Here is a 21,828-nt window from a genome sequence, read left to right on the forward strand (position 1 = left end):
CCCTGCTCCAAGGACAGAGGCAGCTGCAAGCCCTCAGGAGCCCCCACATGGCCCCATCCATCTAGACAGGTCTCTGATCGGGCTGCAGGGAGGGGACCCTCGGCTGTTCAGCTGCGACTCCTCCCTCCCCGCCCGCCCACTCAGCTGTCAACACTCGCCTCCCCGCCCTGGCCTTCCCGGGGCCCTGCTTGACTGCTAAGTCCGAGGACACTGCGCCCCGAGACCCTCACTCAGACCCATGCAGGCGATGAGCAGGCGGCGGGCAGACACCCGCCTGCCCTTGAGCATCCCCAGGCCTCCTTGCCTAAATAAGGGAGCCGCAGCTGGAGCGAGCCAGCTGGCGGGGGGAGGGGCCTGAGGCTAGGCCGGGGCTTTCGGAGGGGCTGGGCCGTGGCCGCAGCCGCAGGGCCCTGAGCCTGCCTATTGGGCCTGCAAGACTGGCCCCGTGCTGCCGGCGGAAGGCGGGCCGCTCGCACAGGGGGATTCCCCCGACTGGAACCTCGCGCTCAGGGGCCTCTCTTTGATCCTGGAGCTAGGAGGCCGCAAGTGCTGTCAGAATGTCCCTCTCTGTACGTTCCCCTGCAGAGTCCTGCAGAGCCCCGGAGAGGGCTCCGTGTGTGTGTGTGTGTGTGTGTGTGTGTGTGTGTGTGTGTGTTGGGGCAGGGGGCGTGCCCCTCCTAAATTTTACCCTCCCTATTTCAAATCTCTGCTGATCTGGGGCCTCCAGATTGTCTTGCTCTTCCTATTTCCTGGGTCTCCCTTGACCCCAGGCTCGTCTTCGCAGGGCCCAGGCCTTGACCCGGTCACCCACAGTAGGCACTGAGCGCACGCTGTGTGTACCAAGCCGGTGCTCGGCGTGGTGGGGCACCAGGGCGGAAGGACCCGCCGTTTCCCTTCAAATCAGGTTTCTTAGCCGCTAATCTGGGGGGGGGGGTGGAATCCCTTCCTCCCGGCCGCCTCCAAGCCGGCCGTGGCACCTGTCCTCACGGTTTCCCCAGCCTAAGGGTCCCTTCCCCCTCTTTGGGGCGCGCGAATCCCAGGGGCTCCCTGGCAGAGCCAGGGGCTGGCGCGGGGGGAGCACTCGGCGCGGCTCAGCCAATGGGAAAGGCGGGCGCGCGGGGTGGCGGGGAGAGGGCGGCGCTGCGGGCGCGCGGCAGGCGGGAGGGGGCCGGGAGGCGGGGGCCGGAGCCGGAGGGGCGCGCGCCCCATTAACCCTTCCGCGGCCGGGCCGAGCCGCAGGCGCTGCCCGAGCCGCGGGCGCCGGAGCGGCTGTCGGCGCGGCGGCAGGCGGGAGCCGGGAGCCAGGCGCTCGGGCGGGCAGAGCGCAGCGCGGGGACGCGGCGGAGCGGGCCCCGCGGCTCGGCGGGGGCCGGGAGACAGGTGTGCCGGCGGCAGGCGGCTGGCGCTCAGGCGGCTCCAGGCCCGGCCCGCGGTTCGGAGCGGGGAGCCGGGAGCCGAGCGAGGACCCGGCGCCCGCAGTCCAGTCTCGGCCCCGCCCGTGCTCGGCTTGGCTGCGGGGTGCTGGGACCACGGCCCGGCCGGGCCACCCGAAGCCTAGTGCTGGGCCGGGCCGGGCCGGGGTGGGTGGGGGCTCGCCCGGCCCGCCCATGGGCTCAGGATGCCGGTGCGGAGGGGCCACGTCGCGCCGCAGAACACCTTCCTGGACACCATCATCCGCAAGTTCGAGGGCCAGAGTGAGTGGGGGAGGGGGCTGGGCGGGGAGGGGGCTCTGGGGGCGGGCCGAGCTCTTTCGAGTGTGGATGGGGGGGCGTGCCCGGGCCGTGTGCAACGCCAAGTGCGACTCAATGGGGCCTGGTGGGCCCCAGGCTCTGGTGGGGGGCTGCGGGGGCAACTCTTGGTGCTCCGGGGCCGTGGGCTCCGGGCAAAGGGCTTGGGGTTGAGGCTTGCGGCGGGAAGCTAAGCTCAGGCTTTTAGGATCGGAGAATGTGTGCGACACGCTGAGTGTGCAGGGAAGGGATGTGGGATGGGAGTGTGCAGGTGTTCCCAACTCTGGGTGCCTGGACGTGGATGGGGGCGTGTGGGTGCAAGGCCATAAGAGTGTGTATGACCCACACCCTGGGATGCCTAGAGTCCGGCGCGCACACTGATCTTGCCCATCTTGACTATGTGGTGCCTGAAGGACTGGAAAGCCGAGGATGCAGGGTCAGCCCGTAATCTGCTGTTGAGTGTGTGTGCATGACCCTGAGCCCATGTGTCACCCATGAGTTAGACCCTGGATGGGCGGTGGGGAGGTACCTTTGACAAGGCTGCGAGCTTTTGGGCCCTGTAGAGACAGGGCGTCCTGGAGCAAGAGCTGGGCTTTGAGGATAACCAGCTCCCTGTTGTACCCCCAAGTTGTGAGTTTTCCTGCTCTGGACACTGTCACCTAATTCCCTTATGGGGACTGGGACTACAGCATTCCCAATGCTGGCCTGGTAGGGAGGCTTCTAGAAGGGTCCCACGGTAGGCAAATGTCCTGGCTGTGGGTTTGCACCCAAGTAGCATTCATGTGCCTGTCCCTAAGGCTGCATGAGCCACAGTGGGTGTGACTGCCAAGGGCCCTGGGAGTTGGGAGAGGATGACATTCCTTGCCTATGACCCTGTGAGCACAGGACAACGTGTGCTTGTAACGGTGGTGGGAGGAAGGAGGGGTCAGTGCAATGGTCAGTATTGTGTGAAGCGGAGGAACAAGATGATCCTGAGGGGGTGGAGACAGTGACACTGGTTGAGGGCCTCCTGGAGAAGCAGGGGCGGGCCCAGGGGGAGGCTGTGGGGGGGATCAGGGGGAGGCTGGGATGGGTGTGGGAGGGTGCTGGCTTCTAGCCCCACCTTTGCCACTGACTGCCGTGTGACCTTGAGTGACTCTTCCTTCTTTGGGTCTCAGTTTCCAGGTCTATGGGGGTGTGGGGCAGGCCTTCTGTCCCATTCCTGTATTCCAGGATCTCATCGAAGGGTGTGTGTGTGGGGGGGTGGGGTATGCCTTCGAAGAAACTTGCTTTTTTCTCCCAGGCCTGGGAGTGAGGACAAGGGGTGGTTTTTCTTCTAAGAAGCTGGGGTGTGTGGCTGGGCCTCTGGGCTGCCTTGGGCTGCTGCAGAGCTGGAGGCTGAGTTTGGGGGACTTTTCAGGTGACAGCAAGCCCTGACTCCTGGAATTGATGGCTGCCTGGGAGGTCTGGGGGGCCTTGGGAACTGACCAGAAGATGACCCTGTTCCAAAAAGCAACTTCCTGGGGGCCAGGAAGGGAGAGCTGAGAAAGGTGGGAGGAGGCAAGTCCCACCTGCCTCGTCCTGCCTCAGGGTGCCCTGCAGCAGCCCGGCCTTGCACATAGGATTGCCTAGGGCTGCAGCCTGAGGGCTGTGCCTGCTAAGGAGGGGAGGGGGAGAATTCCAACTGCTACTAAAATCCCCAGCATTAAAGGCCAAAGTGGCCGGAAACTTCTGTTTATAAAAAGCTCTTATCCCAGGAGCGTCTTGCCTGGCATAAGTGAGGCTGCTGCCTGCTTGCCGCTCACTCGCCAGCCTGGCTCTTGGGGCAGGCCTGGAGTCGGGGAGCCAAGTGTGGCCGAAATGGAACCATGGGGGTGCTCATCCTTGACGTGAGGAAGGCTTCACATCCCTGGAGCAGCTCCCCTGGCTTGGGTCTATTCCTACAAGTGGTGCGAATGTCTCAGGCCCCTCCCAGGCTCCAGGTGTTTCCAGGGTTTGGAGCTGCCATTCCCTGTCTTTGCTTCCTATGACCTTGGCTTCTGCCTGTGACCCTCAGCTTTTTCCTCTGCCTCTGCCAGACCAAGGTTCAAAAGCTGGCCCTGTCATTTACAAGCTGCAAGACCTGGGCATGGTGCCGAACTTCTCTGGAGCCTTGATTTCTTCATCTATAAAAGGAGGATAATGATGGGGTTGTCAGAGTACCAAATGAGATGCAGCGTCCCAGGTGTTCAACGGGTTACTTCCCTGATCCTCTCTGGCACAACCACCCCTCAGCTCCTGACTGCCCTTGGAGGGGCTGCATAAGTCCCAGAGGATACTGACCTGGTGGGATCCTCAGATAATTGGGGAGTGATTTCCTAGGGAGCCTCAGGACAATGAGTGGCTCAGGGAGCGCCCCCCCCCCCCCCCCCAGCTTGGAGAGCAGGGAAATTAAAAGCAGAATCCAGAGAGCCCATGCAAAGGGAATCCTGGCCGCCATCTCTGGCCTTTCCCAGGCTCCCTCTCTAGGCCCAGTGTTTATCCCTCCGCCGCGGCTGCTGACACGCGTTGCTGACACCCGCCAGGCTGGCCTCAGCCTCGGGTACGGAGGGGGCGGCGGGCTGCTGGCAACCTGCCCGGGGGAAGCCATGCAGCCAGCCCGCGGGCCAGGAGGAGGAGGGGGCGCGCTCCGCGCGGTCAGGCCCTGCCACAGCACCTGTGTCTGGGCACACGCACCGCTGCGTTCGCCCCCTGCTGGGGACCCCAGTCTCGGCCAAGCTTCCTGTGGCGGGCAGTCCCCGGGCGGCTAAGTGTGAGTGGAGAATGTGGGGAAGGGCTGGGAGTCCCCGAGGCTGGGGTCCCCGCTCACGCGCCCGCTCCTCCCTGCCCCTCCCGCAGGCCGCAAGTTCATCATCGCCAACGCTCGGGTGGAGAATTGCGCGGTCATCTACTGCAACGACGGCTTCTGCGAGCTGTGCGGCTACTCGCGGGCCGAGGTGATGCAGCGACCCTGCACCTGCGACTTCCTGCACGGGCCGCGCACGCAGCGCCGCGCTGCCGCGCAGATCGCGCAGGCACTGCTGGGCGCCGAGGAGCGCAAAGTGGAGATCGCCTTCTACCGGAAAGATGGTAGGCGCGGGCCGGGGCGGGGCACGGCGAGGGGCGGGGTCAAGAGGGCAAGGCGCGCGGGGCTGTGGGGGCAGCTGGAGAACGGCCCGAGCCCGGACGGGGTTCTGTAGGGGAGTGGCGCCGGCGGGGACCCTGCGGTGTGCCAGGTGGGAGGCGCAGTTCTGGTGCCTGCACCTCGCTCTGCTGAGATGGTTTTCAAGGGGGCAAAGGAGTTGCTAGGCTGTGGGTCTGGTGCTTCTGGTTTCTTTTTCCCTGGGCAGGTGTGGGCACCTAGAGCAAGTTGGACTTGAGTTAGACCGAGCTGGGAGGGCAGGTGCGTGCGGGGATAGAGGTAAAAGTCAGGCTGGCGGTTGGGCGCTGACCTCCGGCCACAGGCCCCTAGCTACCTTAGGACAGTTGCTGCCAGGTGACAGGTCTGGGAGATGTCACGGAGGGAGAGGCCAAGGAGGGCTGCAGGATTCTGGCTCTCTCTGCTGCCCCCGTCCTGCCCTGCACTTCAGCAGCACCTGGGGGAGGTGAGTGCCTCTCCCCGCAACCTCAGTTCCCTTTGTCTCAGCGGTCTAGCGCCACACCCTGCCACCCTCTCCTGCGCCAGGTGTCTTTGCTCAGCCACCGCCTCCCCCAGCACAGCTGCTCTGGGCTTCCGGAGAGCGGATAAACAGATCCTGGGGTGGGGCTGCTCCCGAAAGGAGACTGCCCTGTTGGGGTGGGCTCTGCTCAGGGCGGGCAGAGCGGGAGGGCTGGGGTCTAGCAGGCAGAATCTGGCTGCAGAGGCAGCTCTAGAACACGTGCAAACCTTGCTGCTTCCCAGCGTGTGTCCGGTAAGCATTTACTCAACCCCCGTGAGCCTGGCAAGCACTAGGCTCTTGGAGATGGGCAGGACAGAAGAGGCTCCTGCCTTCAGGGGGTTTGTCTGCTGTAGACAGTGAGCACGCTCTGCTTCTTGTGTGGGACCAGGCCAGCCAGCCCCATGTTTCAGTCCCCTGTGCTCAGGGTTGGCCGGGGTGGCCCTGCAAAGCCCTGCATCCTGCAGGCCACACTTCTGCAGGCATGCACATTCTGTGGCATCATTGGATGACACTAGAGGGGGCACCGTCCCTGCACCCTGTGGAAGGTTTTCTCACAGCAAATCAGGGTTCTGACTGGCAGGAGGCAGGGGCTGTGAGACTAGACTCAAACCCTGAAGGCAGTGGCTGGATTTTAGGGGCAAGACACTGGACCAAATGTTTTACCTCTCTTATCTCATGCACTCTTCCCAACCCAGGGAGGTAGACACTACCATTGTCTTCATTTTGTGGATGAAGAAACTGAAGTTCAGAGAAGTTAAGCAACCTTCCCCACAGTCACACAGCTAGAAAATAGCAGAGTTGGGACGAGCTCTGTCTGCTCTGTTTTGTCTGTCATATGTTGAGAATGAAACCAGGTAATTAGAGGTCTGTCTGTATGCTGTATGCTATCTCGACCACAGGTGTAACAAGAAGAATACGAACCTGTAAGTCCTGGGTTTGCATCTAAGACAGTGCCAGAAATGATACACTCTTGGACAAGTTGGTGGCCTTCCCTGAGCCTGTTTCTACTTCTGGGATGATGTGCCTCACTTTGGACCCTCACAAGGGTGCTGAGCGTTCACAGACAGTGCCTGCAATGGGCCGTGCCCTGTAAACACGGTGCCAGTCCCACTGCAGATGTAGCTGTGCTGGGGATTTGGCCTCTTGGCAGCAGGGTCTGAGGGCTCTTTGCTTTGGCTGTGATATATGTGGAGTGCTCTTAGGTGGAGGGTCCTCCCTCCTGGCCTAGGCTGGACCCTTTGGGAGAGGAGGGCCATGGGCCCCCTTCTGCACAGGAGTTATTGTGGGATCACCTCATCCAGCTCGCTCGAGTTGCAGGCAGAAGGAGCTTCCTCCTTCTTCAAGCAGAGGTCTGATGACCAGTGAATTAGTGGAGGGAGTGGGATTAGAACCCAGATCCCCTGCCCAAGTTCAGACTTGTCGCCTCTCCAGGTTACGACTCCAAATGGTGCTGTGACCCAGAAAACCTTGCGCCAGCCATCTCCGCCTGTCCCCTTCTGCACTTCCACCCAGTTTCCATGGGGCTCAGGTGTCTCCTGGTGGCCAACAGGCTGGCCTGGCCCTTGGCCACCTAGGACCCCGTGTATCCTGGCATTCTAGGCCTGGGGTGATGCAGACAGATTTCCTCAGCCTCTGCTGCTTCTGCCTTGAAACACTCAGTCTTTCCAGTGATCCTGGGCCCGGACTGGGCTGTGTGTGTGCATGCCTGTGTGTGTACTCACACATGGGCCCGTAGGGAGGCAGAGGTGAGGAATGCCTGTGCCACCCCTTGTTTCCGTCCAGGCCTTTCTCAGGGTCTCTGCCCGAGCCAGCCCCAGGGAGTGGGGAGCGGGGCAGGAGGTGGAGCCTTCTACTGGCAGGCGCCACCGTGGACAGCTGTGCTGTGTTGGTGCCTCTAGCCTTGCTCTGCGCAGTGTCAGGGCCTGGAGCCAGACAGCCCCATTATTTAGTTGCTGGGAGGTGGGGAGGCTAGATTGGGGGAGTGTGGGCTGAAGGAGAGACACGAGGTCCCTGGGACTCACTGCCCCTTGAAATCAGGCCTGGGATGAAGGTGGAATTGGGGGCAGAGCCCAGTGGTGTGAGGCTGGCTGGTGGTAACATCCCCACAGGGCCCTGGGGAGGCACCCCAGGCAGCAGGTGCCGGCTGGGTCCACACCTGTGCTCTCACATCACCATGGGGGCTGTGGCTCCTCCTCTGCCAGACCTCACAGAGTCCTGTCTCTCTGTCCCCTGCATCTTTTCTGCTCTTCGTTGTTCCTGCCTCTGCTCCCTGCCTTCCTGCCGCCGTGCTCAGCCAGCCTGACTGCGCGCGTCCTCTCCCGCTCCCCACATCTCCCTGCCTTTGTCTCCTGCCTGCCTGGCTGCCTCTCTGTCCCTTGGTCCTTATCTCCTCCCTGATGCCTCTGCCTCTCTTCCTCCCTCGCCTCAGCACCCCCGGAGCCTTCCTCCTTGCCTCTCTCCCTCGTCCCCAGTGCCCCCACTGCCCCTCAGAGCCCCTATGTGGAAGGCTCTGTCTGGCTGCTCATACCTCCGACTGGCCTGGCTCGATGTCCCTGTGTCCCCGGGAGCTTGTGCGTGGGTGGGGATGGGGGTGTCTCTGCAGAAGAGTCTATTGGCTTCTCCACTCCAGCTACAGGCCGGTTGCCATGGTAACAGGGTCAGAGGGTCCCCACTGCCACAGCTGATGCTGTGGCTGTGGGGAGGGGGTGGGTACCTGCCATCCAGGTCTGCTCCCCAGTGCACTGTGCCCAGGGTGGCCCTCACACCCACCCGCTTCTGTCCTGGGCCTCAGACCCCAGCCTTCCTGATATTCCTGCAGTCCTCAGACCTCAGACTGCCTTGAAACCCTCAGTACCTCCTGTGATGAGCCCCACTCTTCTGGGCCTCCTTCCCGTGTACATCCCCCAAGGCCGTATGTCCTGTCTTCAACGACGCCTCGCCTCCTCCCTCATGGCTGACCCCTCCCCAGCTCAGATACCCACTCTGCTTCTTTTCAGCCCCCTAGGCCTGAGCTGGGGATGCAAGAAGCTTTTCCTGGAAGGGAAGCCTTGAGGCTGGGAAGGCGGGTGGGACAGGGATTGGTGCGTAAGTGGGTTTTGTCTCCTTGAGACAGGAGGCAGAGCAGAGTGATCCCAGAGGAGGATGGGGCTTAGACACGTGAGCACTTTTCCTGTGGGACTGAAGCTATCAGGGGAGCGCCCTTCATCTTGGGGACAGGGGTATTACTATCCTGGCCAAGTCCTGGTGAGCCTGGAGACAGGGCTGAGTAGGCGAACCTGCAGGCTGCCAGGTGGGGGCGCAGGGGTCTGTGGGGGCAGAGGGGTTGGTGGGGGCGCAGGGGTCTGTGGGGGCCCTGCCTCTGAGCCAGTTGCCTCTTGCCCTGCAGCACTTGCGCACCACGCTTCCCTTTTCCAGCTGGATCAGAGGCCTGTTGGAGGGGCTCCACAGGGATCATTCCTGAGCTGGGGCCAGCTATCCTCCTCTGCTGGGGCTGGGGTCTTCCTTTCCCAGTCCCATTCCATGGGTGAGGCAGGCATGACACGATTGAAGGGTGCTGTCTACTCCTCGACCCGTCCTGGAGTCTGGAGAGCGTCGGAGGGCAGCTTCTCCGTGTTGCGTCTTCTGCAGCCCCCGGAGAGGAGCTATGTAAATATTTGTGAAGAGCTGTCTGGATGGGAGCAGAGTTTGACGGTGGCCTTGGGCTCTGGGGAGGGGAGCCGTGGGGCAGCAGAAGGGCCAGCTTGGGGTTGTGAGATGGGGGGAGACCGGGCCTCTTTTCTGCCCAGAGGTGGCTTCCTGGGTGGCATGATTTTCAAGGTTCCAAGAAGGGTTCCTGAAACTCCTCCCTTAGAGAACTTCTGCATTTAGAATGCTCCTTTTTCTTTAGAAACACATTCTCTCTCATTGCCCCCTCCCCGTATAGAGAAAGTATTTAACCCTTTAGTGTGAGGGAGTTTAACAGAACTTCCCTCCCAACATGGGCAGGAGGGTCAGCAGAGGAGGGAGGCATGCTGGGACAGGTGATGAATGCAGGGTGGGGCTCCCCTAAAGTCCCCTCCATGTCTTGGGGCCCATAAAGATCTCTCTGCTATGGCCTGTGGTTGGCCTCAGATGAATCCCTCTCCTTTTTGGGCGCTTATCTAGAATGAGAAGCACCTTAGGAGCCAGGCAGCGTCTTCCCCTTGACCCGCCGCCTCCCACAGTCCTGGATGAGGTCTCAGTGCCGGAGGAGGTTTCCCGTCCAGCTCCCCTGACTAGGTCGCCAGCTCCACGAGGCGGGAGAGCAGCCCATCTGCTTCGTTCTCTGTTGTATCTGCGTGCTTGGTGCACAGCGGGAGCTCGGCACATGTTTGTTGAAAGAATGAATGAACAGGGTGGGCAGGAGCCTTTCCTGGGATCAGGTGACTTGGCAGCAGTTTCCAGCTTGGTTACAGACTTGCTGTGTCTGGGAGTCCTCTAGCCTTGCTTCGTGTGGAGGACACTGGGGCACAGGAGCATCTGGGGGCTCCCAGCCTTTTCACCCTCAGAGGTGGAGTGAGGAGGATGGGGTAGGGGGACAGAGTCTTAGAGCTGCCGCAGAGAGCGCAGCTGAGGTGGGGGTGATGCCACCTGCCCAGCGGCACAACTTTTATTGTTGTGACTGCACTTTACAGTTTGCAAATGGGGGAACCGTGCTTTACCGCAGGTGGTCCTCGTGGTCCTGTGAAAGGTAGGATTTCTCTCTGCCACTTCACAGGAGGGAAGCTCTTGCTTAGAAAGGCTGAGGCACTAGCCCAAGTTTACCCAGCTGGCGGGTGCCAGAGTGGGAACCTGAGCTCAGCTGTCCCCTCCCTGCCCAGTGTGCAGTGCCAGTGTGGCTGCTCTCTTGCGCCCAGAGAGCGCTTCTGGGGCATGATGGGCTCAGGGCCTCAGGAAACTTGGATTCTAGCTGGAGTTTGCCAGCCTCCATTCCTCGTTTGCTGAGTGGGATCATAGCACCTGTCCCTGATGCACTTTGGGGTGTGAGGGTGTTCCTGGAATGAGATGACAGACACCCACAAAGCAGCATGCAGTGCCAGAGCTCATTCTGCTCACCATGAAGCTGGGCGTCACCTAAGTGGCTGCAGCTCTGTGCTGTTGCAATCGTGGGAAATGAGCCTGACCCAGGGCCTCCGCACCCCGGCTGCTATGGTGCACCCCGCCTCACCCTGTACCCTGCCTGCCTCTCCCCCTCCCTCCTCCCAGGCTGCTGCTGGCCCCGGGTCCTGCCTGTTCCCCCAAATAAGTGAAACCACAGCGTTTGTGTTATTGCTTTTTCCTTTCTCTTTCATTTTATTTTTTTCTTTTTCCTTTTATCTCACTCTCTAGTCTCATTACCCTCCCCACAGGCAAGCGTTCAAATGTACTTACTGGGAATGTGTTGCTTGCATATGTTCTTGCAAATGTGTATTTTGTCTGGATATATGCATATAGATTTAATTTATGTAAATGATATTGTGCTATATGTTGTATTTTGGTGTTCGCTTTTCTTACTTGGGAATCTGCTTTAAGTCCTGCTGGGTTGCTGTTCGACATCTAGTCTGTAGCCACGGATTCTGTGGCATGTGGCCACCATGTTTCACCCGCCCACTCTCCCAGGGAGGGACCCCAGAATGTCTCCAACTCCCAGCCACCATCAATGAGGCTGTAGTGAGTATCCTTGGATATGGTCCTTTCTGGACTTGGGTGAGGATGTCTGGGAGATACACGCCCAGGAGTGGAATTGCTGGATCGTGAGACATGTGGACACTTAACTAAGTACTGCCATGCCTGTCATCACCCTCCTTCTCAGAGGTGCAGATTCCCGTACCCCCGTATCTCCACCACTCTCGACATTCCCTACCTTTCTAGATTTTGCCAATCTAAGAGGTGACAGCGATTCTCGTTGCTTTAATTGGCGTTCCTTTGATTTCTACTGAGTCTGAGCATCCCTTAGGCCTGGTAGCCTCTTGGGTTTACTTTCCTGTGAATTGCCTGCTTATGCCCTTGGCTCATTTTAATTTTGGTGTCACTGCCTTTTGTCCTTGTTGACTTGCAGGAGTTGCTTGTGTACTCTAGAAATACAAATGCATACTGTTAAGCATTCAGTGTATTCCCGATTTAAATTCTTTGTTGAACTGGAAAGAGATATGGCAAATATCGTCTCCCATTCAGTCTCTCTTCAATGTATCCAACAAAGATACTTAATTCTGATGCAAACAACTTCATGGATTTTTAGTTTTGTTTGCACTTTTGGTGTTCTCTTGAAGAAATTCTTCACCCTTCTCAGGCTGCAGAGGGTCTTCATTTTCTTCTTCTTCTGTTCTCTTAATTGTTTTACCATTCTCAGTGAGGTCTATAATCCATCCTGAGCCTACCTTGTATGTGGTGTCAAGTAGGGATTGAGTTTTATTTTTTCCATGTAACGTGCCAGCTTTCCCAAGGCATCTAGTAAACAGTCTGTTCTTTCCACTGAATTGTAGGAGAGCCTTTATCAGGTTAATCTCCCACATAGCCGTGGGTCTGTCCCTGTGCTCTCTGTTCTGTTCCAAATATTTATTTACCGGCTCTTGCTTTGATACTAGCTTAACAAAAACCTATAGACTTCTGTATGCCTTAGCATCTGCTGAGGGGAATCCTCTCTCTTCATCCTGTTTTTTTTTAAATTGCATTTTAGGTTTTGGGGTACCTGTGAAGAACATGCAAGATTGTTGCATAGGTACACATGTGGCAGTGTGATTTGCTGCCTTCCTCCCCTTCACCTGTATCTGACATTTCTCCCCATGCTCTCTCTCCCCAACTCCCCACCCGCCCCGTCCCTCCCCTATTTCCCCCCAACAGACCCCAGTGTGTAGTGCTCCCCTCCCTGTGTCCATGTGTTCTCATTGTTAAACACCCGCCTATGAGTGAGAACATGTGATGTTTGATTTTCTGCTCTTGTGTCAGTTTGCTGAGAATGATGGTTTCCAGGTTCATCCATGTCCCTGCAAAGGACATGAACTCATCATTTTTTATGGCTGCATAGTATTCCATGGTGTTTATGTGCCACATCCTATCTTTTAAAGGCTGACATAGCTATCTGTGGATCTCCCTTCTTTTTCACAAACTTTATTTTGAGATGGAATCTTGCTCTGTTGCTCAGGCTGGAGTGCAGTGGCATGATTTCGGCTCACTGCAACCTCCATGTCTTGGGCTCAAGTGATTCTCCCGTCTCAGCCTCCTGAGTAGCTGGGACTACAGGCGTGCAGCACCACACCCAGCTAATTTTTGTACTTTTAGTAGAGATGGGGTTTCACCATGTTGGCCAGGCTGGTCTTGAACTCCTGACCTCAGGTAATCCTCCGCCTCGGCCTTCCAAAGTGCTGGGATTACAGGCATGAGCCACTGCGCCCGGACTCCCTTCTTCATAAACTTTAGAGAAAGTTTATTGAATTCCTAGAAAGAAAATACCCACTAGATTCTTGATTGGAATATAGATTAATTGGGAGAGAACTGATATCTTTATATCTGTCCCACTCAAGAGCCTGGTTTGTCTCTCCGTTTACCAGATCAATTCTGTGTGTTTTTGCTGGTTTAAAATTTTGTTTCCTGTCTCCCTGGCTGCAACAGGGTTCTTGTGCCTTCTTGGTCAATTTCTAGATACTTCAGAGGTCTTGTTGCTATTGTAAAAGACGTATTGTTTTTGACTATGTTTTCTGATTGCTTGTGTAGAGAAATGCTTTATATTTTTGCAGGCCAATCTTGTATCTCGCAGCCTTGCTGCACTCTCTGATCTAACTAGTTCTAATTGTTTACCTGTTGATTTCTTGGGGGTCTGTAGGCAGGTGACCTCATCATCTGCAAACGATGCCAGCTTTTGCTGTTTATGTTTGGATCATTGTGGTGTGTCTTGATGCTCGAATGTTCCACTTGACTTTTCGGGGGCTTTTCATTGGCACTCATGTTTGTTCGTTGCTGCTTCACAGTGTCGTGTGTGTGTGTGTGTGTGTGTGTGTGTGTGTGTGTGTGTAATTATAACCCTTGGTTTAAGCTGTGACCCACGGCAGAGCTGGAATTGAGACAGGACTTTGTCAAGGCTTTACCAGGCTCTCTGGTGGATGCTGGGTGCTAAGACAGAGCACAGACTTAGAAGCCTACAGACCACTCACTGGAGGAGACCCCAGTATCCCCTGGTGGCCAGTGGCAGCTGTGTGCACCTTCGCTGCCCTGTGGCCAGCTGTGTGTGGGCTCACAGTGAAGTGGGGGCTGAAGGGGACTGAGGCTCAGAAGTCTCACACCTTGTGCAGTTCCTGCTTTTCATCCCCCTCTTGGGGTCCTGGGTAATCAGCCTCTGTGAAACTGATGACCAGGTTGAATTTTGCTTCATCAAAAGGCACAGTAATTCCAATTCCCATGGTTGCTCTGTTGGCTGCCTAGACTCAGGCTGGAGGACACCACAGCTCGAAATGGGCAAATTCAGTGGTGAAAGTGTGGGCTGTGCCCCTGGCTCTGGAGGAGAGCTGAGAGGGTGGGAACGTGGCCTGTCCCCACCTGTCATGAGTTCAGATCGCCACCCCTGAGTCCACCCTTGGTCCTTCTGCAACTGCCGGTCCTTCCCTGGCCTCAGGGCTCCGGGAAGCCCGGCCAGTGTACAGTGGCCTTCTAGACGAGGGAATTGACTTGGAAGAATGGTCCAAGGGCAGAGTCCATGTGGGTCAGATGGAGCAGTCAAGGAGAGCTTTCCGGAGGTGGGGGTTCTAGAAGGTGAGGAGGAGTTGGAGGGAAGTGGAGTGGGGACCACGGGGAGCGGGAGGGAAAGGCTGAGGCTGGGGCGCAACTGCAGGGGACTCAGGCACCGGTGCAGGAAGCCCTGGAGAGCTGCTTCCTGGCATCAGCCTGCCCTTGTTTCACCTTTCCAGGGCTTCTCAGCAGGAGGGCAGGGGGTGGGACTTCCCATTCAGGCACCTCCCCGAGGGGCAGAGCTGGGCTCCAGAGCCTCTCTATACAGAGCTCTTCTCCCAAGGCCATTACTGTGGTCCAGGGCAGAGGTGGTTCAGGCATGCCACACGCAGTGGGTTTGGATGGGTCTAGATGACTACAGAGGCCCCCAGGACCCTATAAATGATCCCATAGATTGCTGGCTGGGTCTCAGGCTGGAAGGGCTGGTGGAGCCTCTCTGGGGATGCCGTTTCTGTGGGGTCAGGGTCTGAGCTTAGGACCCCTCAACCTTGCCCTGCATTTCCCAGCTCCTGGAGGCAGGAGCTTAGGATTGGTCTCTCTCTCTCTTACTCACACACACACACACACACGCACACACATGCACATGCACACGCGCACACACACGCACACCCACACCATCTCTGTCTCTCTGCCTCTCTCTCATTCACTGACTGGCCTCTTGGGCTCCCTAAATCTGTCCCCTGGGCCTGCAATGTTCCTGGCCTTTCCTAGGCCCCTGGCTGCCCATGAGAGCTGTGTTAGTGTCACGGTGGCCCCCTGCCAGGAGCGGCTCCTGCTGCATCTTCCTGTCGCCGCCACCAGGCTAAATATAACCTGACACTGCACAGCCCTGGGCTGCTGCTCCGGAGACAGCCTCTCTGCCTGGGGCGGACAGGCGGACTGGAGCCCCAGCCCCCTGCCCTCAGCGTGACTTTGGGCCTGTCCTGGGCACAGCTCCTTCAGCTTCAAGCGAGGCAGGGAGGCAACCAGGGTGAGGATGGCTGCTTCCCTGAGGTCACCTTCCCTGCAGGGAACCAGCACCCCGCCTTGTTCGAGCTCTGGATGCTTCCGCAAAGCCATCTGTCATCTCATCTGGCATCCAGTGCAGGAATCACTTGTCCCCACAGTACCCGCAGGGAGCCTGACGCTCAGGGAGGTGGGTGACCTGCCCACAGCCACAGCAGAAGAGAGTTAGCACAGGACCGCCGATGGCTGGGGAGAGTGACTCGGCTCCCCGGGGCTCCTCTGCCTGTCTGGCTTGCTCTCTTTTCCTCCTTTTTGCCCTGTGTACCGAGCTGGGGTCCTGTTGGATGGGGGAGGGGGTCACCGCAGGCAGGCACCTGGTGTCTTGTTGGTCATGGTGGCTCAATGCTTCCTGTGCATGGATGTGTTCAGTGATTTGCAGAGGCCTGGGTGGAGCCGCCTGGGAAGAAGCTGTGATGACACCTCATTTACAGAGGAGCGCACGGAGATTCTGACCCCATGATGTTGCCCAAGGCCTCTCAGGGCCATCTGCAGCCTTCTCCTCACCACCTGATGCTGACATGGGAGATAAGGCCTGTCCCTGCCACAGCCAAGTGTGGCTCCAAGTGGGGCCGGACCTAGGCCAGGGTCGCCCAGAGGTGGGGAACTGGGTGGAGCCCCTGACCTCAGGTGGGTTGGGATGATGGACAGGGACAATGCCCCCCACCCCAGGTAGACTGCTGGGTGTGGACTGGCACCAAAGGAAAGCAAGCTGGTGGCGTGGTGTTCTGAGAAATGAGGGGGACCTTTGGTGGGGGCAGGATGGCGCTGTACCTGCCGCCCTGGGAATGTGTCCAGGCCTGGCTCTCCTGTTCTGCACTGAGCTGCGTGGCCTCTGGAGGCCTGCTGAGTGGCCAGCCGCCTGCCTCACCAGGGCCATTGGGCCCAAAAGTACGGGGGTTCTAAGGAAACTTGGAGCCTGTGCAGGGATGGTGGCATCTCTGGGTGCCACCCCGTTCAGAGGGCCTGGAAGCAGGCCTGGGCCAGGCAGGGGGAACATTCTCACCCAAAGTGAGGGGCCTTCAGCCAGTGCTGGGGCTGAGGCTGGGTTGGGAGTGGGGCCAGCACAGACTGTTCTGGCATTAGCCACATGAGCCAAGCTGGCTCTGGGGCCTCTCATTGCTAAGCTTCCTCCACCCTTGTCTGCCTCTCTTCTGTCTCAGGCTTATGGAGAGTTCAAATCAGGCTCTGAGATTCACATATCTTAGGCCATTTCGCCCCTACCACCCCAGGGGGTGGGCAGGGTCACCCCATGATGAAGATGAGCACCCCAGGGCTCTGGGCCGGTAGGTGACTGGCCCAAAGTCATTCTTGTGCAATGCACAGAGGCCACTTGACTCCACAGCCCATGCTCCCTCCCTTTAAGACTGGGAACCCCTCCCCTGTTGCACCCCCTCTGCCCTCCTTGCCTGTCCTGGCTGCCCCCTGAGAGTGCCCAGCACAGGCCACCTCGGGAGTGTGGGCCATGCCTGCCACAGAGTGGCTCTCAGTGGAATTGCAGCCTGCAGCAGCTGTGTTCTTCGGCTCTGTCCTGGGGAGCTGGGCCATGGCAGAAGCCAGGGTGAGTCGAGGGAGAGGAGAGCAGAGCGAGGGCCTGGAGGTCTGGAGTAGGTGGGCACTGGCGCAAATGAAGGCACTCCCAACCCTCAAAATCCAGCTGGCGGTGGGATGGGGTCTGGCTGGGGGACCTGGCTGAAGAGCAGGGAGCAGGTGATATGGCAGCTCACAGAAGCCCAAGCTGACCCAGGAGTGTGGTTGGAGGCAGTGCCTCAGACAGCCCAGGCCTGTCTGGGGTCCCGGCTTTCCTTCCTTCCACATCCCCTTGACAATCGCTAGATCTCCCCCGCCCCAACCCCCGCCATCAGGCAGGGCTCCAGTTCACATTTTTGGAATAACCAGGCCTTTGACAGGGTTATTTTAAAAGGAAAAATTTCTTGAATCTCATCAAAGGAAGAGGGCCAGCAGATTCTCCTCTCTCTCTCTCTCTCTGTCTCTCTTCTCTCTCTCTCTGTCTCTCTCTCTCTGTCTCTTCTCTCTCTCTCTCTCTCTCTCTCTCTCTCTCTCTCTCTCTCTCTCCTCTCTCTCGTGTGTGTGTCCAGGCATGCGATACAGGCTTGTGCTGTGAGGTGGCGTATGCCTAGAGTTTCTGCGACTCCAGTGGGGAGTTTTGAGATGTGGGGTCCTGGACTGGGTAGGCTTCAGAATGCCGTTCTGATCTCTCTTGCTGAGCAGCTGGAGCTGAAGAGGGGACGGGGTGCTGAGGTCTTGAAGTTGGAATTTCTGGGGTCCTATACTGGGGACAGAGCCTCCAGCTCACTCTGAAGGTTGGGGTCATCTTGGCTCCAGACTGTAGACTTCTCTAGGCGAGTTCCCTGTGAGGACTGAGGTTTGAGGGCCTGGCTGGCTGCCATCCCTGGGGTGGCCGCTGGGGTCTCTTGTGCTAAGGCTCCCTGGTCTCCGGCCTCTCCTCAGTCCTGGTGAGGCACGTCCCTGTTCAGGCCGCTGCCGGCCATCACCATATTAGGGCATAAACTCCAGGCGGGCTGTCTGGGTGCCAAATGGTCTCCAGCTGGGCCCAGCCCCCTGCAGCTTCCAACACCATAACCGTGTGTCAGAGGCCGGAGGTCAGGGGACAAGCGTGGCTGCTGCAGGGAGACCCAGACAGAGCCCCTGAGCTCAGGGCCCTCGGACAGAGCCGTGAGGGTCTGGGATGTGGTGAGTGGAAGGGCCGCGGGATGGGGCGGACAGTTCCTGGCCAGCCCCTTCACCTAGTGAGGTTTCAGAGGACCTCATTCCCCTAGATGAATCCTCAGCTGGTTGGAGTCCCTGAGCCTGGCCAGCATCTCCCATCGGGCCCTTCCCACCTGCCTGCTCCCTGGCTCCCCGGCATGCAGCCCCTTGACCTCACAGACAAGCACCAAGCACCAGCTCCTATTCCCAGGGGTGTCACTGCCTCCAGGTTGTTGGCCTCTGCCTTGACTCACAGCACCACCACTGTCACCCCTGCTGTGGGTGTGAGATCAGGAGTAGGGGTGAACCAGGGAGGCTCTAGGAGGTAGAAAGGTGAGGAGAGGCTGGCGTGGTGGCTCATACCTGTAATCCTCGCGCTTTGGGAAGATCGACGTGGACAGATCACTTGAGGCTAGGAGTTTGAGACCAACCTGATTAACACAGTGAAATCCCGTCTCTATCAAAATCTACGAAAGTTAGCTGGGTGTGGTGGCGTGCAGCTATAGTCCCAGCCATCCGGGAGTCTGAGGCAGGAGAATCGCTTGAACCTGGGAGGTAGAGGCTGCAGTGAGCCAAGATCATGCCACTGGACTCCAGCCTGGGTGACAGAGTGAGACCCTCCCTGTCTCAAAAAAAAAGGTGGGGGGCTGGGTTGCTAAGATGGAGTGGGACTGCGTGGTTGTCACCCTTGCCTCTCCCCCATGGCTGCAGCCTCCCCGTTAGCATGGCCCATCACTGACACCATGGGCCAGTGCTGGCCCCAGGGCTCATGACTCTAGGCACTAGGCCCTTTGGTGGGGACAGGAGACACTGGGAGGCAGAGAAGACAGCTGAGCAGAGGGGAGAGCTGAGAGGAAGGAAGAGGCTCCCTGGGGAGAGTGGGAGATGAGGGGCCTGCCTGGGTCCCCAGGGGTCATAGAGGAGCTGGAGCAGGATGTTAACTGCCTTCTGGTTTCATTAAGGACTTGTGGGGAGGTTCTGACCTGGGCCTTTGGCAGAACTGAGTGAGTGCTTGGCCTAAAGGGGTCTCTTTTGGAAATCAGCATGCAGGGAAGTGTGTGGGGGCCCGTGTGCTCAACAGAGAGCCGAAGGAGGCCAGGGGTGCTTGGCTTGGGGGACTGACCTCACCTGGTGCAGGGGCTCTGGAGGACAGAGGGAGACTGGAAAAGAAAACATCAAGGATCGAGAGAAACACAAGGCGAACCGAAGAGGAAAGATCTAGAAGCAGTGCTTCTTAGACTCTTGGGTGAGGGATCAGTTTTCTTTAATGCTAATATGTTACAGGCTGGTACATCTGTGAAATACAAGAGCACATGCGTGGATATTGTGGTGTTGCCAAATTGCTGTAAAGTTTTCGAAACTCTTGCTGTCAGCGTCTGTCCTTAGCTTGTGAGCTGCCACAACGGCTGGTCTAATCTACAGAGAACAGAGCCGGAGACAGATAGGAACAGCAGACCGTCTGCAGCGCGCAGCACACACCAGCCATTGCCTGAGGACTCAGCATGTGCTGACTTGGTTAATCTTTACAACTCATGAGAAAAGAATTATATACAAGTTTCGCAACATCACTGTGTACCCCATAAACATGTACAATGATTATGTCAAAAAGTTAAAAAAAAATTTAAAAAAAGAAAAAATTATTCGTCCCATTTTATAGATGGAAAAAAATGGGGCACAGGGATGTTAAATAATTTAGGAGAAAAAGCATAAGTGATTAAGCAGCAGAACCGGGCTATGAACCCAGATACTGTAGGCCTGAAGTCTGTGGCCTTAAGCACCGTGCTACAGTGCCTGGTGTGAAGGAAAGACAGGGGCGCTTGGAGGATATGAGGAAATGAGATGGGGAGGAAACCAGATCAAAGATGGAGGAAGAGAGGATCATAGCCAGCGTGAGAAAAAGTGCATCTGGGAAAGAGCTAGAGAAATCACATAGGCAGAGACAGGGGCAGGGGAGGCAGCAGCAACAAGCTGGGGCAGATAGATTGAGGGGAGCCATGAGGGCGGCAGGCAGGTGGCCAGGTGGGGGATCAGGACACAAGGTCCTGGAGAGGAAGGGCCATAAGCGGGGGCAGAAGTACACCGGCCCTCTTGGGCTCCAGGGCCCATCCTGCCTGGCTTTCTGCTCTGGGTATTCTGCTCTTGGGTATTCTGCCCACCAAGAGGGCACTGGTGCCAAGGGGCTATGCCCTCCCACTCTGCAGGGAGCTGCTTCCTATGTCTGGTGGATGTGGTGCCCGTGAAGAACGAGGATGGGGCTGTCATCATGTTCATCCTCAATTTCGAGGTGGTGATGGAGAAGGACATGGTGGGGTCCCCGGCTCATGACACCAATCACCGGGGCCCCCCCACCAGCTGGCTGGCCCCAGGTAAGTGTAGGCATGCTTTAGGGCTGGCTCAGGGGTACATGGTCTCACCTCTCTGGGGTTGTGAACTGCCCAAGGTCAATGCTCTGCAGGAAGGGAGGATGTAGTGGTTGGGTAGGGGGGTCCTTTTGGAGGTGGGAGAGTGAACCCTGTACCCTGAAGATGTGGCCTGGTTCCCCTGGACACACAGGGGAGGAATGACAGGGCCCAGAATCCCAGGTCCTTGGCGTGGGATAGCACTGTATTCCTAGCCTCACCTGCTGGGCTTCCGGTCCCAGCATCCCCTGGGAGTGTTCCTTTCTCCAGCCTGGCTTGAGCAGCCCCAGGGTGGTGCAGGTGACCACCTGGGATCGGATCCTCCGCTCAGTAGGAAGCTCTGTCCATGGGCTCAGCTCTGTGTAGTTTCTGCCCTCTGGTCCTTGTCCATGGACTGGCCAAATTTCCTGGGGTCTTGGCTAGCTGAGGAGAGGCTTTGAGGGAAGGAATGTCCACCTGGGCTGGACTATCCTTGACAACAAAGGCTCTGAGCCCCCTCCTCCATCAGGATGGCCTCTTTCGCGTAATTTTCAGCTGTCCCTCAGCATCATGACAAAAGTGCCCATCTCCCAGTTTCTCACACACTAAAATGACAGTGTCAGTAACACTGACCCTACCTGTTCAGCGGATGCCAACCCCCAGGGCAGGGCCCCTGGCATTGCTCCACCCACTTAGGCCCCTGGTATGGCTCCGCCCACTTAGGTACCCACACAGCCAGGGGCACCACTGGCTGTGTGACATGGCGCCTTTGTGTCCACACTTCCTCATGTCTAAAATGGCAGCCAGCGGCCGGTGTGAGCCAGGGATGATTTATGGAGTGTTGCCCTGAAGTGTCGCTTCAGATATGGCGGTTTATGATGACTGGCTTCTAGAATGATTTTGAGACCCGAGGTCGAATTATTGTGCATGGGAGCCGGGATGGAGGGGTGCCGGTTCCCCTCATTCCTTTACACAGCGGTTGGGGCTCCAAGGGTACAAAGGCGGCCTTGCTCCCTCCCGGGCAGCGGTTGGGGCTGCAGTTACCACGCCTTGCCCCCTTCCGGGCTGCTCGGGGTCGCCGCGGCCACCTGCCTCTCCTCTCCCGCAGGCCGCGCCAAGACCTTCCGCCTGAAGCTGCCCGCGCTGCTGGCGCTGACGGCCAGGGAGTCGTCGGTGCGGTCGGGCGGCGCGGGCGGCACGGGAGCCCCGGGGGCCGTGGTGGTGGACGTGGACCTGACGCCCGCGGCGCCTAGCAGCGAATCTCTGGCCCTGGATGAAGTGACGGCCATGGACAACCACGTGGCGGGTCTCGGGCCTGCGGAGGAGCGGCGCGCGCTGGTGGGCCCTGGCTCTCCGCCCGCCCCGGCGCCCGGCCCGCTCCCTTCGCCCCGGGCGCACAGCCTCAACCCCGACGCCTCGGAGTCCAGCTGCAGCCTGGCCCGGACGCGCTCCCGAGAGAGCTGCGCCAGCGTGCGCCGCGCCTCGTCGGCCGACGACATCGAGGCCATGCGCGCAGGGGCGCTGCCCCCGCCACCGCGCCACGCCAGCACCGGTGAGGGCGCCGTGGGCCCCGTCCTGCCCCATCCCAGCTTCCTCGGCTGCCAGGCTTGCCGCAGTCTC

General features: G+C 58.6%; 1 protein-coding gene across 4 annotated transcripts in view; it reads left to right on the plus strand.

Annotated features, from left to right (window-relative positions):
- The first annotated feature begins 477 nt into the window (after nt 1-477).
- The window catches only part of KCNH2 (potassium voltage-gated channel subfamily H member 2), a 34,125-nt gene continuing 12,774 nt past the window's right edge, over nt 478-21,828 (plus strand). Inside the window, exons 1-4 of one of the 4 annotated variants that reach the window (XM_074378918.1) lie at nt 478-569; nt 4,584-4,814; nt 20,032-20,196; nt 21,317-21,760. In XM_074378918.1, coding sequence (XP_074235019.1) covers nt 4,685-4,814; nt 20,032-20,196; nt 21,317-21,760 — 739 coding nt within the window. In that variant the 5' untranslated portion in view covers nt 478-569; nt 4,584-4,684. Of the gene's footprint in view, nt 570-1,180; nt 1,695-3,033; nt 3,931-4,401; nt 4,498-4,583; nt 4,815-20,031; nt 20,197-21,316; nt 21,761-21,828 lie in introns of those variants that run through there. The other 3 variants (XM_039472952.2, XM_074378916.1, XM_074378917.1) reach the window with 3 other exon arrangements.

This window comes from Saimiri boliviensis, chromosome 10 (genome assembly GCF_048565385.1).
Source record: "Saimiri boliviensis isolate mSaiBol1 chromosome 10, mSaiBol1.pri, whole genome shotgun sequence".
Taxonomy (NCBI): Eukaryota; Metazoa; Chordata; class Mammalia; order Primates; family Cebidae; genus Saimiri; species Saimiri boliviensis.